General features: G+C 43.3%; 2 protein-coding genes across 4 annotated transcripts; one reads left to right on the forward strand and one right to left on the reverse strand.

Annotated features, from left to right (window-relative positions):
• The first annotated feature begins 374 nt into the window (after window positions 1-374).
• khdc4 (KH domain containing 4, pre-mRNA splicing factor) lies at window positions 375-9,842 on the forward strand. Of its 3 annotated transcripts, none has more exons than XR_007570183.1 (14): window positions 375-530; window positions 968-1,151; window positions 3,024-3,152; window positions 3,250-3,329; window positions 3,426-3,478; window positions 3,574-3,752; window positions 3,836-4,047; window positions 4,182-4,242; window positions 4,990-5,050; window positions 5,172-5,479; window positions 5,559-5,702; window positions 6,329-6,410; window positions 8,027-8,112; window positions 9,038-9,101. XR_007570183.1 is itself a non-coding variant. In XM_050047838.1 (14 exons), the coding sequence occupies exons 1-14, from the start codon at window positions 502-504 to the stop codon at window positions 9,268-9,270; spliced, it is 1,869 nt and encodes a 622-aa protein (XP_049903795.1). In that variant the 5' UTR covers window positions 375-501; the 3' UTR covers window positions 9,271-9,842. The 3 variants fall into 3 exon arrangements, 2 of the variants coding, with proteins under 2 accessions (XP_049903795.1, XP_049903796.1); XM_050047838.1 differs by having other exon boundaries at window positions 6,301-6,410; window positions 9,038-9,842; XM_050047839.1 differs by lacking the exon at window positions 9,038-9,101 and having other exon boundaries at window positions 8,027-8,169.
• LOC126392449 (NADH dehydrogenase [ubiquinone] flavoprotein 1, mitochondrial-like) lies at window positions 9,444-16,894 on the reverse strand. Its single transcript, XM_050047857.1, has 10 exons — window positions 16,644-16,894; window positions 15,714-15,796; window positions 15,451-15,621; window positions 15,155-15,338; window positions 14,888-15,077; window positions 12,805-13,017; window positions 12,543-12,709; window positions 12,385-12,466; window positions 10,460-10,605; window positions 9,444-10,322 (listed from the first exon to the last, which is right to left on the reverse strand). Exons 1-10 carry the CDS (start codon window positions 16,725-16,727, stop codon window positions 10,227-10,229), a joined length of 1,416 nt encoding a protein of 471 aa, XP_049903814.1. The 5' UTR covers window positions 16,728-16,894; the 3' UTR covers window positions 9,444-10,226.
• Between the last annotated feature and the right edge of the window lie 616 nt (window positions 16,895-17,510).

The following is a 17,510-nucleotide window of genomic DNA, read 5'->3' on the forward strand; positions in this document are numbered from 1 at the left end:
GCAAAACCCCTCTGTCCAACACTTCAGGACAAACAGGCGACACAAACAAAGTCCTGACACGTGTTTTAAAACTTAATTAAGACATGACTTCTTCCATTTTACAAGTCATTTTAAGAAGAAGGTAACTCTGCTCACCTACCTTTGCCTGTCATGTAGCATGTCCTGCAGCTCAAGGCTCCTTCCTCCACTGGAAACTTTGATGCCTCCTCTAAAGAAACTCGCCAAGGGTGGCACGGAAGTGATGAAAGGTGGGGACAGGTGAGGCAGCAGCACCACTCCTGACCCTTTTTGATGCCCATGATATATTTGTCCTAGTATCTGGCGCCGTCTTGTGGTGTAACCGTCAGGAAGCAACATTAACCGGAGGCGGAAACAGTCAGGTCCGTACAGTAGCAGCGGCTAGCAGCTAGCATACAGCATAGTCTGCTGTGCAGAAGCCAAGGGAGGGTTTTCACGTTTATTTTAACACTGAGAGGACATTTTCCGTTTGACAAGATATTGATGTCATTTTGTGGAACACAAAACGGCGGGTGAGTATGTGAAAACGGGCTGTTTTATACATTAATGTGGTGTTTGTCCCGCCGCCCAGCTGCCTTCTGTTAGCCAGCTATGCTAACCAACGGTAGCCAGTCTGTGCAATCATGGCGGAGTGTTGTCGAGCTGCTCGGCTCTGCCTAATGCAGTTATCATGTAATTACATGTTATAAGCTAACACTGTAAGATCTGTTAGAGTGATGGATTTGGGTTTACCCACATGAATGGTACATGAATGATCACCGGAAGTCAAAATCATAAAGGGAAAAGTCTCACTTCTTGTTTAATTTCCCAAACACCAGTAATAACAGTTAACAGCAGGTGTCTTGACGTAGATTGACTCAGGTTATACCAGCGAAATAGAAGTTTAACTCAGTTCCCCTTTATTTTCCTAATTCTTTCTGTGTTTCTCTGCTTTCTTTCCTCCTCCCAGCCGCCGCAGCAAATGGGACCAGCCCGGCCCGGGCCCAGGCTCCGGTGGGATGGGGGAGGCTGAGGCTGCACCCACCGGGGCTCTGGATGCTGCAGCTGCTGTGGCTGCCAAGATTAATGCTATGCTGGTAGCTAAAGGCAAACTGAAACCTTCTCAGATAGGCACTCCGGGACCACCTGATAAGGTAATAAGGAGCATGTTATATGCCTAGTTACTTTCTAAGAAAGTCATCCTTTTAAACCTCATCAGCTCTGATGCAGGACCATCATAGCATGTTAGTAAAGTTGGGATATGCTGATATAGACTGCAGTGTGAGATTATCCTCTATACTTTTAATATAGGGGTATCCAATATTCTGATATGTAACAACTCCAATATAGCCAATTTATTCCCCTACCTAATTTTATTGATCATCATATTATGCATGCATACTGTTATCACGATGGCCCTGCAGTAGATAGTCATGAAATACCACACATTTCAATGTATATAATATTAATTTATTGTGCAAATTAAGAAGAAGCATGTTGATGATACTGAAGACATTCCGATATTATCATGCATCCCTATTGTAATACCATGGTAGCGATCCATTAAACCTCTCTGATTGAACTAGGCCTGTGTGGCCAATGCTGCAAATCAATTTGATCTACTTTGCCAACCCTAACTGTAGCTAAATCTTTGTTCTGTATAAAGATCATGAAACCGACATGATGGAAACTACAGCGTCCTTTTCTCATCGTGATATATGTCACAACATCAGTGCAGTTGTGCAAAATGATGTGCTGAATTGCCTAGTTGATGTTTATCACACTGTTTGTATGACAATAGGGTAACAGACTGAAATGGCTTGTTTGCTTTAAAGGGATAGCGCAGACTGTGGTAAGTAGGGTTGTATGAGGTATTTACCCATAGTCGGTATATTACATACTGTGGACATCAGACAGCACAACCCCAGTTTGAAGAAGCAGACCGGAGTCTGACAGAGAGACGAATCAGTGTGCTGCTGTGGAGGGGTCAGCAGCTAAATGTATTTTAGTCACCCAAAAGAAGTCCCACCAGAATATTTTCACTGCTGTACCATAATGTCAGACAGTGAATTACACCACATCACTCTCCGAAAACCAGACTCCATTGAGAAAAACATTTCTTTTAACATTTAACATCGCTGAACACATGAGCGGCCTGCATACCGCTGCCCCAATCACTTATTTTGTTTGATTTATTGAGTGACTCTGGCGTTTCAAAAAGTCACACAATAACATAAACTAACTAAGAGATTGAGGCAGTGGTAGACCAGCAGCTACTGCTAAAATTACAGTTTTTGTCAGTGGAGTCTGGTGACTTTGACGAGAGCATAGAGCATAGGGGAACCATTAACGGAATGGGCTGCCTGACAGAAAGATAAAGTGATGAAAACACTCTCAGTATAGTGAACACTTAAGCTGTTGGTGATTTTTTTCGGTAGCTAAATACAAGTTGCTGCTGCCCCCATCCACAGCAGTACATCGCTTAGCTCGCGTGTCAGACTCCTGCCTGCTTCTCCAAACTGGTTGCATGCCAACAAACGTCTATGGTATGTAATACACTGGCTATGGATACAAATGGGAACTATCCCTTTTAAGTATTCATAATTACAGTCTAGGATAAATCTAATATCATTTTTGTGGTGATAATCAAAAAAATATTTCCAGTAAGTGCAGAGTAATGCTGATAATAAAGATGTTCCAGTATCTTTCTCTGCTAAGATGAAATATTTCAAGGAGTCATCATTATTTTGCGGAACACTAAGTTGTTTGTTACAAATTCCTTGTGTTTTTAAGCACTCCCTTTCTCTTCATTCATAAGAGCAGGTATACTTTTGTCACATATTGAGTCAGTTCACCACAAGCTTGCTGCCTCAATGAGTTTTCTTCAAATATTTATTTAACAGCATCACAGTTTATAGTATTACAAAATTCTGCCGTGTTATCTCAGTGTTAAACATATTAGTATTATGTTGCCCCTATTTAGTGACAGTGGTCACATTCATCTCTTGCCTCCCCTCCTCTCTCAGGCTGTCGGTATTGGGAAGCCTCCTGTATCAACGAAGGCCAAGGATGACCTGGTCGTAGCTGAGGTGGAGATCAACGATGTCCCAATCACCTGTCGGAATCTGCTGACACGTGGACAAACGCAGGATGAGGTCAGTAAATAATACGGACAATCATATCTCACAGAATGAAGTTCATCACTAGCCTCGTGGAGTTGACATGTTTCTACCTCACATGGTTTGTCTGCAGATCAGTAAAGTGAGTGGTGCTGCTGTTTCAACCAGAGGTCGTTACATGACAGCAGAGGAGAAGGGCAAAGCGCTCCCAGGGTGACTTCTCTCACCTCTCACTTTCAGATACAGATCATAAAAACTTGATGGTTATTTATTTAATATTAACACAACCTTTTTGTTCCTTCCACGCAGCGATCGACCTCTGTATCTGCACGTCCAAGGACAGACTAGAGAGCTTGTCGACAGTCAGTACCATTTCAGACTTACCTCCAGTCAGTTATGATTAATATCTTTATATATCATGTGATTAGACTGATGGTTTCTTTCCCTCGTTCTCCAGGGGCAGTTAACAGAATCAAGGAGATCATCACCAACGGTGTGGTGAAGGCTGCAACTGCCTCGTCGTCCTCTTCACCCTTCACCCCTAGTGGGGCTCCAGTCACAGTTTACCAGCAACACAACCCACCTCCTCCCTCACTGCCCCCGATCACCCACCACAAACCTCACTTTCAGTCCGGGGTACGACTGTTTACCTGTGTCTTTTTTACATCTAATGAGCTAAGATGATGTTTGTAATTACCTACTTGTCTGTCATTTCGTAGATGCATTATGTTCAAGATAAAATCTTTGTGGGCCTGGAGCACGCTATCCCCGGGTTTGTGGTCAAAGAGCGGGTCGAGGGCCCCGGCTGTTCGTACCTGCAGCACATCCAGGCTGAGACTGGAGCAAAAGTCTTCCTACGAGGAAAAGGATCGGGTTGTTTAGAGCCCGCCTCCGGACGAGAGGCCTTCGAACCTATGTACATTTACATCAGGTGGGTGTTGTCCTGTGAATTAAGACAGACTCTGATTCTCAGAGATGATTCCTGCTTGTGCAATAATATAAACTAGCCGCAGTTTTTTTTTCTGTGTGCTCAGTAGAACTAAAAGCAGCCTGTTCTCTCCCCAGTCATCCTAAACCAGAAGGACTTGCAGCAGCAAAAACCTTGTGTGAGAATCTGCTTCAGACGGTGAGTAATTTCCTGTTGCAAAATGTTAAACCACAAGACTCTGTCCAGGTCTTTGCTTTTCCATTCTGCTACAATTGACATTGATTATAAGCTTATACGTCTCCAACTGTTTGACTTGTTGTCATGTACTACCATTACTAACTGGTTGGAGGGAGAGCTGGATCACTGACCACAGCTGCTGGCAGTGCAGGGCGCAGTCATTACTGCTGCTGAGAAATCTGTCACAGGTCCAGCTGTCGAAAACACCCACGCAAATGTACCAGGGGTGTACATCTGCTTTGGTACACTAAATTCTTGACTAATCAAATCTGAAGCCATCAATAATTATGATTTAAAAAGTAATAGTACACAAAAAACATAACATGCATTTGCCTGTGGTTTAAATGGTGTCAGATCTGAGCTTGTACAGATGTGCCATTGAGATAAAAAGCTATTAGCATGCATCAGTTACAAAACAGTAGATAGCTGAGTAAGTATTCTGTCTGTTCTACACCACAAGTTTGAGTGGTTTTATCTTCAGCCACAGCTTCCTGCAGAAAATGCATCACAAAGGTAGAAGCTCAGTGTGTTTCCTTCTTTAAATCATTTGTAGTGGAACTTATTACTTCTAATTGTAGGTTTATACAACATTTCTTCCATAACACAGTGATATTATGTCACGTTTTTACTGTAGTCTGACTATGATTTTCATATTTTAGTTTTGTGAACCACTAACAAGCCTTAAGTACAATGTTTCTCTCTCTCTAGGTCCATGCAGAGTATTCTCGCTTCCTCAATCAAATGAGCTCAATGATGCCAACGCAACAAGGTACAATATTGTCACACTTGATCTGGCAATACACTGTTTTTTTTTACCATTAGCGATCAGTTAGAATTGCACTAGAAGACACTGGAAAAGACTGATTTGATTGTTCCCATTCCTCCTCCAGGCTTTGCGCAGCCTCCAGTGGTGAACGGGATGCCTCCGCAGCCTCCTTACTACCCTCCCGCTGGATACCAGCCAGGCTACGCCATGCCTGTACCGCCACCTCAGCCACAACCTGTCTCTCTACCTTACACTGTCCCACCTCCTATACATCCTGCAGCACCTGCAGGTGTGCCTCCTCAGTACTCCCTCCCCCCTGCCCCTGTCCCCGCACCTGCTCCTGCGCCTGCTCCCACCCACACCCTCGCTCCAGCGCCAGCTCCTGCCCCTGCACCTGCTCCAGCTCCTGCTTCAGGCACCATGCCACCACAGGTAGGACTGAGCCTTCAAAAGCACACGTGTATAGCATGCAGAGCAGTAATACTTACGATATGTTTCTCGTTCCCTGCAGACTCTTCCTCCTGTACCTTTTCCTCCATCAGCCGCAGCGCCACCCAAAGCTCCGCCTCCCGCCGCTCCAACCAACCCACCACAGAAGAGACGCTTTACAGAGGAGGTCCCAGACGAGAGGAACAGCGGACTGCTTGGATACCAGGTGATAAACAGCTCCTAAACATTAACAGCGCCTCATCAGTCTGCTGGCTTTTATTTTTCACCCTTGTGGCCCGCTTGTTTTTTTGTTTTTTGTTTTTTTGCCATTTGTTGTTCATGCCTACGCTTTTACCTGAGTGCAGTGTGTGTGCGTGCGTGTGTGTGTGTGTGTGTGTGTATGTGTGTGTGTGTCAGTCACTTAGTTTCATCAGCCAGTCGTGTTCAATCTGCGTCATAAGCTGCTCTAATAACGTCACTGTTTGTGATTTATCTACCATCATACCCTTCCTTCAAACGTTTCACATACACTGGTTGAGATGGCATGGCTTGCTGCTTCCTGTTGTTCACCTGCACATTACCTTATCTTTCTACTGGTAATAAGGAGTTTCAGAAACAGGTATCATTAATCCGGATAAGCTTTAAGTATCTTTCTTAGTGCCTGGAGAAAATGTTAGAGTAATCAGACTTATGGTAAGCTATTGACAAAGACAGATTTTTTTTTTACTTTGATGTTGATCTAGTTATTAGTCATGTTAGCGTGTCAGGACAGGGTTTAGTAGAGGATGTCTGCTAATCGCGCCTGTGTGTTTTTCTGCTCATAGCATGGACCCATTCATATGACTAATTTAGGTGCAGGCTTCCCCGTTGGCAACCCGGAGACTACAGGACCTGCTCCACAGAGTTCCTCCGGCCCACCGAGTGAGAGGGACAGGTACACAGAGTTTTGTAACTGGCTCACATTTTATTGAAGGGGGCCTATTATGCTTATTTTCAGGTTCATACTTGTATTTGAGGTTTCTGTCAGAACATGTTTATATGCTTTAAAGTTCAAAAAGCAACTTATTTTCCTCATACTGTCCATGCTGAAACTCCTGTATCCACCCTCTGTCTGAAACGCTTAGTTTTAGTGCCTGCCGCTTAACATTTGTTTCCCGAAAAAGCCTGCCTGCTCCTTTTGGTCAGCATTTATTGGCCTTTTGCATAGAGTTCCTTTGATATCAGTATTGGAAATGCCTTTGATAAAATGCTGTAGTATTGGCGAGCACACAAGTCTATGCACCAATCCGATAAACCTTAAAGTAGTTTCACACCCACGTCCTTTATGTAATTGACTTTCAAAGGGTTTAACCTGAGCCACACCACACAACAATTATAGCAAGCATTTCACATTCATGCAGTTAGTAGTGCACAGCTATTCATTTTTTTTAGTGATGCAGATCAGCTCTCGGTATTGACCAATATGCATGCTCAGCAATCGTACTGGGAAAGAAAGGTGTCTGATCATGTCTGCCTCTGCATCATCTCTGCACCATTACCTCAGTATGGTAGCACTTTGTACCATAAAAACACAATTAATATCTTCACAACCAGACATGTTCCAGCAGGAATATGATCTGAAATCTGAGAGAAATTAAGAACATTGGCAACCAAGATTACTTGTTTCCCTGACGTTAGCATGTAGCTACATGTAGCAGTGTACTTGCAGCCAGGGAATGACTGTAACAGTGTATAGCAGCACTGTCTACCATGAAAAATTACCAATAAAAGCTTCGAGACCAAATCTTCACAACCAGACATGTTCCAGAAGGAATACGATCCAAAATCTGGGAAAAATTGACAATATCAGCAACCAAGATGACATGTTTCCTTAATGTTAGCATGTAGCTACATGTAGCAGTGTGCTTTCAGCTAGGAAATGTCTCTAACAGAGTATAGCAGCACTCTCTGCTGTGAAAAATCACCAAATAAAAACTTCCAAACACACACGGACATGTTCAGCAGGCATATGATCCGACTTCTGAGAGAAATTAACAGCAACCAAGATGACAAGTTTCCCCAATGTAGCAGTGTACTTGCAACCTGGGAATGACTGTAACAGAGTATAGCAGCACTTTTACCATGAAAAATCACCAGGAAAGCTTCTAAACCAAATGTTGACATCAGCAACCAAGATGACGTTTCTCTGATGTTAGCATGTAGCTACATGTAGCAGTGTATGCAATGTTAACACTTGGAGCAGCGAGCCTGGAGCAGATGGCCATCTAAAGAAATCCATCAAGAGCTGACGTCAGCTTGCCTCTAAATTCAAAAGAAAACTTGAAACAGAGTATTCAGAACAGTCTGAAGCATGAGGTTTTTGCTCACAGCAATTACTCTTGCGTACTTACATTCGTTGGCCACATTTGACATTAACATCTGACATTGGAACATAATATGTATATGACAGAAAATATGGAAATGCATAATAGGTCCCCTTTAGTCAAATATTAATAGTGTGTAAGGACGATTAGGTGTAGTTAATTCACCATTTCTCTTTGTGCTCTCCAGTCGGCAGCTAATGCCTCCACCGCTGCTGCCTGTGAATGGAGTGAGACCCAGGATGGAGGAGAGAAGGGCACTGCAATGCTCCGTGGGTAAGGGCATTATCCTGTGGACTGACAAAATCCCTGCCCAAATCCAAATCCACAGTGCCTGAGTGTGGACTGCACCCTTTATAGGCTCAGCCTGGATCTGTTCACAGCCTTAATGTAGAGCTGCAGAGAGTAAAATGTAAATCCTTACGCAGGCCACTGGACTGTGTCTACATTTCAGTGGTTTTACTTAAGTTACATAAAGCCCCAAGCAGATGTATCAAGACACATAGTCGGCCCAAAAAGCTTCCTGGATTTGAATAATGAAGTTTTGTGGCAGATTAGACGAACACTCAACTGGGCCTTCTGCTTCTTATGATTCTTGCAGGATTCTGCCGCTGTCACTAGAAATCTCCTGATAGTGAGGCGGAGCTATGACTCATGACCTGACGTCTTTTGTTGTATTGTTCAGTCCTTTTGTAAAGAAGTCTGATAATGCGAGTCGACCTTACCGTCCCGTTCTGATGACATCATCAGTCTGGGGTTGTCTGCAGTTTGTCTGCTTTCCTCACTAACGAGAATCTCTCCTGTTTTTGTGTTTTTCTCTTTTTCTCTGTGTTTTTCTTCTCTTCCATGTATCTCTGGGGCGATTCTGGATTCTGATTGGGGGTGGGGCACGACTCGTCCTGTGACGCTGTCCTGCCGCTCGATTGGACGGCCCCTAACGCTGTCGCTCCCCACCAACCAATGGGTGCTTTCCAATGGCTGCCCCCCCTCTTCTCTACTCTGCTGACAAACTATAATTTAAATCTATTAACTATTTGTTTCTCCCAAAATGTGTTTGGAATAATTAACTTGAACCTGTCTCATGTGAAACATGTTGTCGCTGTTGGGTTTTGTGTGTTTTCCCCCTCCCCTTATTTCTCTCTCCTCCCCTCCAAATGTGCTTCCTCTCTCTTTCCTTCTGCTTCTCCTCTTCCTCTTTCAGAACCCTCAGTGAAGAGATTGAAAACTGGCTTGGTGGCGTACACCGGCGACTCCTCTGATGAAGAGGAAGACCACTCAACCTCCAAAGCCTCAGGGCCAGGTAACCCTGGAGCAGTCCCCCCCACCTCCACCTCCTCAGGCTGGACACAGGGCTATCGCTGCCCCCCTCCACCACCCCCTCGTGCTAAAACACAGCCACAGCAGCAGTCTATGCCTTTCTGGATGGCACCTTAAAACAGGAAAGATCTAAACTCCCTCAGTGCTTTGTCCCGAGTCTTACCGGATATCCACCCAAACTGAGCCTGTCTTTTTCCATCATGCATTCATCACACGGATGACTCTTAACAGCAACATTATTTTAGTACTTTGGGTCCAAATGGACGTGCTAATGTTTTGGAAAACTACTGTTTGTTTCTTTTGGTGCACACATTATAGTTTGAAGATGAACATTTGCAGGACTGATACTCCAAACTATTTTGTGGATGTATAGCTGGTCAGATGAGCGATTTCTGCCTTCAGGTTTATGTGGATTGGTTTGACCACCGACGCCAGGTGAAGTGTTTGAATATAAAACAATCTCATAAGGCAATGATGTTGCACATCACCGACCACTTTTCATTTTATCCCAAGTACAGCTTTCTGTACTCTGTCACCTTCTTTGCTTTCCTTTCTCCCTGTCCGAGTCTGTGACATCATTCTTTCCTATTCTGGTCTTTTTGTACAGATCATGTTGGACTAATATGTAGTAAACCTATTGAATTTATTTCATGCTTTTATGAAATAAATAAACTTAATTTATTGCTGTGTTTTGAGCTTTGTGATTCTTCATTAGATGTTTTTTCCTCAAAGTCTGTTCAGAGATGGAGTCGGTCACATCTGTCCACAGCTCTGCCTGCCAAAATACATACTGGTTTAAGTGACCAACTTGCTGCAGAATAACATGACAAAAATAAACCACTTACCCTCTCATGAAAACCCTTGAAAGAACATGTCGCCTGTGAGGGATCGGCAATGATCACAGTTTTTAAAGTTGGGAGAAATTTTAATTTTAAGCAGAAGAACTTGCAGTGTGAATTCTTAAATAGTACAGAATTACTTTCATATCTAAAAACTATATTAAAAAATAGTATACACAATGCCGTACAGTACAATGAGCTAGTGTTGCTGTTGAAATGGACCCCTGCACAGTTTCAGATCATCTCAATCACCGGCTCTCTCGGAGGGTTTTTCTTGTTATACTGAGCAATGCGGCGCTCCATGACGGGCCTGAAGTGGCGGATCAGTCCCTGTAGATGAACAGTGAAAGATGAAGGAGGATAAAGAGGCTTGTTAAAATGTAAATTAGCACTTGTTTTAACTTAGTAACCACAGTCTATGTTTCATTCTCAGCTTCCTGTATTCATAGGGTCTAAAAAACAGTCACCTGCACAGGCCAGGCAGCTCCGTCTCCCAGGGCACAGATGGTGTGTCCCTCTATCTGTTTGCTCAGCTCCCAGATCATGTCGATCTCTGAAGCTGCTGCTTCTCCTCGAACAAACCTCCACATCATTTTGTCCATCCAGTCGACTCCTTAGGGAGGGGACACAGATAGGGAAGATGATGACAACAACTCATAAGTACTCACTGAAATGAAAGCACCATGAACTTATAACAATATTATGACCTAGCACAGGTTCTCTGACAAACAGCCACATGAAGAGAATAAATGAGCACTTGTCTTTTGGTATTTAAGTGCATTTAGTTTTTTATACTAACTCTTTTTTTCTTGTTATATTTTGAATGCTGGGTTTTTACATGTAACAGAGTATTTTTACATTACAGTAGTGTTTCTTCTACCTACATATAAGATCTCAGTGCTTCCCCGCCACAGAGGTAATACGTGAGTAGTAAGGGCGGAACGGTTCTGAAACTGAAACCGAAACCACGATACAAACGTCCACAGAATCATGCTGCAGTTACATCCCTTGCGGCAAAGGGTAACCTAGATATTTCCCTATTTAACCATGTTTCTGTGTCCAAGTGACTAGTGGAGACAACAGTGGTCTAGTATTGAGCAAGAGGACTGTAGCCAGCAGCAGCAAAACATGCCGCAATGTAATCCCTGTGTCTACTAAAAGTGTTTGTTTTTTGCCACAGACAGGCTCAGAAAAGCAAACACTTTTAGTGGACGTAAATTGATGGTGCTCTGTTGCCTGAATTGCAGTTGGTTTAGCCCAATGGTCAGCAACCTTTACTATCAAAAGAGCCATTTTAGCACCAAGAAATAAAATAAATAAATAAATAAAAAATGTCTGGAGCCGCAAAACATATTTGAGTCTTTTTGTGAAGGTAACACAGACTATTGCGTCTACAATAGCCTATCAACATTACTAAAAGGTCTTAATGAGCATTGATTAATATGCTTTAGCACAAGGTGCTTAGTCAGTGCAGGGCAGTTTATGAACATTTGGTAATAGTTGGTGGTGAAAGCAAATTAATCTGTCTCCATTTTCCTCTGAGACTGTTGCATTTTTGGGTTTGGAGTCCAGAGCTAGCCTCGCAAGGGAGATTCAAGACTAGCCGCCACCACTGAGGTTCATTTAGATAAAACCTTGCAACATTTAGAGGTGAAGGTGCCTTTTTTCTTTAATTCTGTGTATAGACTACACATTTTTACAGTTAGAGAAAGTATGAATTTCGTAAGGCCTACAATGATAAATAAAAATCAAAATGTAAAAAAAACAATATTCACTTCCATATGATTTGATATTTTTAAAGCCACATGGAGCCACTGGAGAGGAGTTAAAGAGCTGCTTATGGCTCCAGAGCTGCCCACCCCTGGTTTAGCCTCTGCTGTCTGCATTTATCTCACACAATACTGGACAAAATTCAAAAACTGTACCCATTCGTCACTTCGGCACAAAAACATGGGACAGTGGGGGTCCAGGTTGGAATATGCTGAAGTTACCCTTTAACTGTAACAGGAACATTTATGGCCCATGTGCCAGTGTTGAATTAAGTTACATTTTTCATCATAAATAAACTTCTTTTTTTTTTTTTGCTTGTTTGGCTTCCCTGTTGTATCGATAACATACCAAACTGTGAACTCTGTATACTTTTAACCTGTAGTGGGTAGAAAACGCTTAGGGGAGCTCTGATTTTAGCTTGCAGGTACTAATACCATTATATTCATGATGACTTTTCATTACCTATCTCACCAAGGTTTTCTGGATGTGCATGTGACTGTTCTAGCCTACTAAAGCAAGAAAGAGCCACAGTAAAAGTAGAGTTGAACAGAGACAGTGTTGTGTCAGATAAACTCACTGCATGATGACTTCATTGTGTTGAGTGTATTGTGCAGTTCCTCACCTTCCCTGCAGGGGGTGCACTGGCCACAGCTCTCATGTTTGTAGAACTCAACCAGGCGTGCGATGGCTCGGATCACATCAGTCTGAGGAAAACACACGATTCTCAGATTATCTTTCCAGACTGATGGTGAAGTGTATTTTGTTATGTACATTATTTACCGATTTATCCATAACTATGACAGCAGCAGTTCCCAGTGCCGTCTCTGCACGGACCAGGTCATCAAAATCCATCAAAACATCATCGCACACGTGCCGAGGGATGATGGGAGTGGAGGACCCCCCTGGGATCACTCCTAATAGATTGTCCCAGCCGCCCCTCACTCCTCCTGCACCAATCACACGACAAGACAGAGGAAGTCATGTCAGCATCTTGTTAAGTAAACCAACATCAACACAGAGGGGGGAGTGTAAACACACACACCTGCGTGTCTCTCTATTAGCTCCCTCAGAGGAATAGACATCTCCTCCTCCACGGTGCATGGTGTGTTCACGTGACCGGAGATGTTGAACAGCTTCGTCCCAGAGTTCCTCTCCCTCCCAAAGCTGGCGAACCAAGCTCCGCCACGACGACAGATCGCAGGTGCCACAGCAACCGTCTCCACGTTGGAAACTGTTGTCGGGCATCCAAACACCCCTGAAAGGAGAGAGATGAAGCTGTGAACAATCACTTCAGGACTGTGCTAACAATATAACCATATGTTGCAGTTTCCTAAACCACAATTAACCCCAGCAGGAAACTAGTGATGGGCAAAACATGAACGAACAAATCTTTTTGAATGACTCTTTTTAGTGTCCGGTATGTACTAGGTCAGCCTGTTGAACATGAATATGTGAGTGCTCATGAATCCCTGACGTGTCCCACTTGCCAGCTCGTTGTTATCACACTTGATGGTCGATGGTCATTCTTCCAATTTCACGAATTTCATTCGTGTTCATGAACTTTAAGTTGTAATGTGGAAACAACATGGTAGCTACAAAGAGGAAGTGTTCTATATTATTGCTCAGAGATGTCCCTACTGCTACTTGCCCCTCAAAGAGCGATGGTCAGCAACATTTCTGTAGCATCATATTGAGCTTACATAGCCCTACCTACATACAGATGGGATCCTAAATCAATGCATTAATAAGAATATTTTATTTTTATTAATCTAAAATTCGAAATGATGACTGGTAATGCATTGATGAGAAGTTTTGTGGGGTGGGCAGCGCTAGCTATCAGACATGCATGTGCTATAATGGAGAGTCACAGAAACTGACGCTGTGCTTTACACACACAGTATCAAAACTTGAAAGGTTCGACAGGTTCAATACATTTCTATGTATCAACTCAAAGGAACCGATACTGTAAAAAGAATCAGTCCGCCCATCAGACGTGGATGTATAAAGAGAACTGGATACAGCAATGGAGACAGGGCACTGTCCACTCCGATGAAAGTTGCTAAGTGGTGCATGAGGCCAAAAAAGTTCAAGTTCATATAAAATGATCCAGATAATCCGCTCTGCTTCCACACTGTTTGAGTTATAGAGTAGGTGCACTAAAGCAGGGGTGTAAAACATACGGTCAGAGGGCCAGAACCAGCCCGCCAAAGGGTCAAATCCGACCAGCTAGATGATTATACATACCTAATGTTGATGCACTTGAGCATCGCATTCGGAGATACGGAAAAAAGGATGAGCTTGGTCAATTCTAAGACTTCTAAGTACCTTTTGTACTCCAGGCCGGACATGAAAATGGGAGTGAGAAGAGAATAGTTATTAAAGATTGGGCTATTTTGATGCCATTTATATGTACTGTAGATTCCTTCTCAGCAAGATGTCATATTGACAAAAGGAAACTCATTATGGGGCCAAGCTGTAGTTTAGCTGGTTTTAAAAGGACAGCTGTGTAAATTCTTGTTGAGTTCTTTCTTGAAAGCATTTAAAATATGTACTGCAGCTCTCCTTAGATTTTTATTAACACAGAGGGGCTTAAATACTGCCTCAGAGGCTTTTCCAGTGGATGAACATATTCAGAATGTATGTCTTAACACTTGAAAAAGGGAAACATTTGAAAGGTTGATATTTTCAGGTTATTTTGCCATGATTTCACTGGTTCAGCCCACATTAGATCAAATTGGGCTGTATGTGGCCCCTGAACTAAGACATGTTTGACACCCCTGAACTAAAGACTACCACTGGCAGAGCTGGCTACTTCCAATTTAGCGGTCCACTAACTTGAACAGGAATAAAATGATTCAATCATGCTGCTCTTCTAAACTTTCAAAATGTGATCGAACCAAATGGATCAAATGCCGATACTGAAACGAGTCATTTCACAGGGGTTGTGAAGCTCAAAAAATTTATCCACTGATTTACAGATGTCTCTTTCACTATGTAAGTCAAAGAGAAAAAGTCTTTTGGGCCACAGGACATCAAGTGACAGACACAATTGAACTGTTTGGCCTCTATGAAAATTGGCTTCCAAGTCCGACGCACTTCCTGTGGGCCTGATCAGTACGCCTCACCTATGTCTGCAGGGAATGGCGGTTTGAGCCTGGGCTTCCCTTGTTTGCCTTCAAGAGACTCGATGAGGGCTGTCTCCTCCCCACAGATGTAGGCTCCGGCTCCCCGCATCACAAACACATCAAAGTCATACCCAGATCCGCAGGCATTCTTCCCTATCAGCTTTGCTTTGTATGCCTCATTGATAGCCACCTGAAGGGTACAAACACAACGTATGAATTAAACAGCCTCTACAGAGTAAGGATTTACCCATCTGTGCCTCTGCATACCTGAAGATTTGATGACTCGTTGTAAAACTCTCCTCTGATGTAGATGTACGCAGCACGAGCGCCCATGGCTCTCCCAGCGATCAGACAGCCTTCTATTAGTTTATGAGGGTCGTGACGCATTATCTCACGGTCTTTACATGTCCCTGGCTCCCCCTCATCAGCGTTCACCACCAGGTACTTTGGCCTTTGGACACGGGAAGAAGGACACACTCAATACACTGATGCAGCACCACAGTCTCATTACTGGTGTGGACAGTGATGCTAAAGTGGCTCTGACAAATGTCTCTTGTTCCCACCTGCCACCGCTGGGTTTGTTCATGAAGCTCCACTTCATGCCGGTGGGGAAGCCTGCTCCTCCTCTGCCTCGAAGCCCGGAGATTTTCACCTCGTTCAGGATCCAGTCGGGTCCCTTCAGGATGATCTCTTTAGTCTTGTACCAGTCTCCTCGTTTGAGGGAGCCCTTGAGTCTGACAGGAAGAAGAAGAGAGATAAACAGCTGGGTTTCAGATGATAAGAGACTGGAAGAAATGGTTTTACCATTTATTTTTATTTTTCTTACCTCCAGTCATGCCGGCCATATAAGTTGGTGAATATCCGGTCTTCGTCACTCAGAGGGCCAAACTTGGTCTTTTTTGGCTTCGCCTAGTGACAGAGAGGAAGATAAAAGAAAAGTGACTGCCGAAGCGTCCATGATGGATGCACAAAAAATAGAGCTGTTATTACGATTATTTTTCATTATCATTTAACCATTTTGTCTATAACATATGCCCTGTTATACATCTCCACAACCCAATGTGACATCTTTTTTGTATGATCAACAGCAGAAAGCCCCAAAATATCCAGTTCAATATCATTTATGACAAAGAAAAGCAACAGTTGTCAAATAATTGTCAATTAATTTTCTGTCAATCGACTAATTATGTCTATGTAGACATAGCTTATGTTATTACAACCCTGACAAAATAGTACCAGCTAGAATGCATCACAGTATCCAAACAGACCCAATAAAACAAACATCTTGAGAACAGCACTAAATTAATTTAGCTTGTGGGACTCACAGCCTGTTGAAACCATGTAATAATACACTGACAGTACTTAAAATGTGGTAACAGTTGTCATGCTCTGCAATGTTATGAAAACATCTTAAAGGTCCACAAAACATCATTGAATATAGGCCTACCTTTTTAGTAGTCTACTATAAGTGACAATAAAAACGTGTGCCTTATATTTTTATATCATATAGAACAATGAGAAAGTAATTTGACCCAAAATCAAAGTGCTGGAGTGCTGCTGGATGATCTCCTTATGACTGAAACTCAGGTGCAACGTGTCAAATCTCTGGCATGACTGTATGTGAAAGTAGGACGGTAGGCCGGTGTGCTGAGTTTTACATTTTATTGCAGAGTGCATGACTGTATATTTTGCAGCGTGTATATTTTTGCAGTGTGTACATTTTGCAGAGTGTGTTGCAGTGTGCATGCAGGCCTACCTGCGGCTGTGCAGCAGTGCTGTAGGTCAGCCGCGGTGCCACCTGACGAGTCACAGCGCCCCACAGCATCCGCCGAGGCAGCATCCTGCAGGAGACACACACCGGCTCCAGCTCTCCTCAGATAGTTTTATGGTCCAAAGCTTTTCCTCCCAGAGTCTCTGTTTGACTCCTCATACGATCAGATCGATCCGAGAAACCTCCGCTGTTATAGGAGCTGCACTGCGGGGCCTGCTGGTTCAGCTTAATTAACCTAAGAGGATTAAAGATCTACGTCACATCCTACCTCAGCTGCCAGTGCTGCTGCAGACAGGTGCCCGATCTTTCACAGGTGTGCGCGCGCGTGCACACACAAACTGGCAGTTAATTGGTGAGTATCAGGGTCACTGAGAGGAGCTGTAATCAGGGGACATGGTGCATGATTCACAGGGTTATAAATGGATTGTTAATGTGATGATAATGTCTATAAATAGCCTTTGACTGAGACCCATTTGACACCTGGCCTTTTTAACAGCAGGCATTTTAACTTGTCCTAAAAACACAGGTGTGACTAATGACATTAACGATGGCTCTGTGCTATTAAAGTGTCCCATTAAACCAGTAAACCGTGACAGTGAGCCAGCGTGTGCGATATTAGGACCCAGAAACTGAAGCAGCAAAATTAAATTAGCCATAGCTAACTGTGTGATTCACACTTTTGTTTTTCCAACTGTGACGTGTCAAAACGTTTGCAGAGAAAAGGCCTATTTCGTTCAGATTTTTTCCATTCAGAGACAATGAGACTCTTAGAGGACAATTAATAATGTGTTTAAAGGAGCTCTGTGTGAAATTCAGAGTGTACGAGTTGTCTGCACACGGTTCTCAACATGG

This window comes from Epinephelus moara, chromosome 6 (genome assembly GCF_006386435.1).
Source record: "Epinephelus moara isolate mb chromosome 6, YSFRI_EMoa_1.0, whole genome shotgun sequence".
Classification (NCBI taxonomy): Eukaryota; Metazoa; Chordata; class Actinopteri; order Perciformes; family Serranidae; genus Epinephelus; species Epinephelus moara.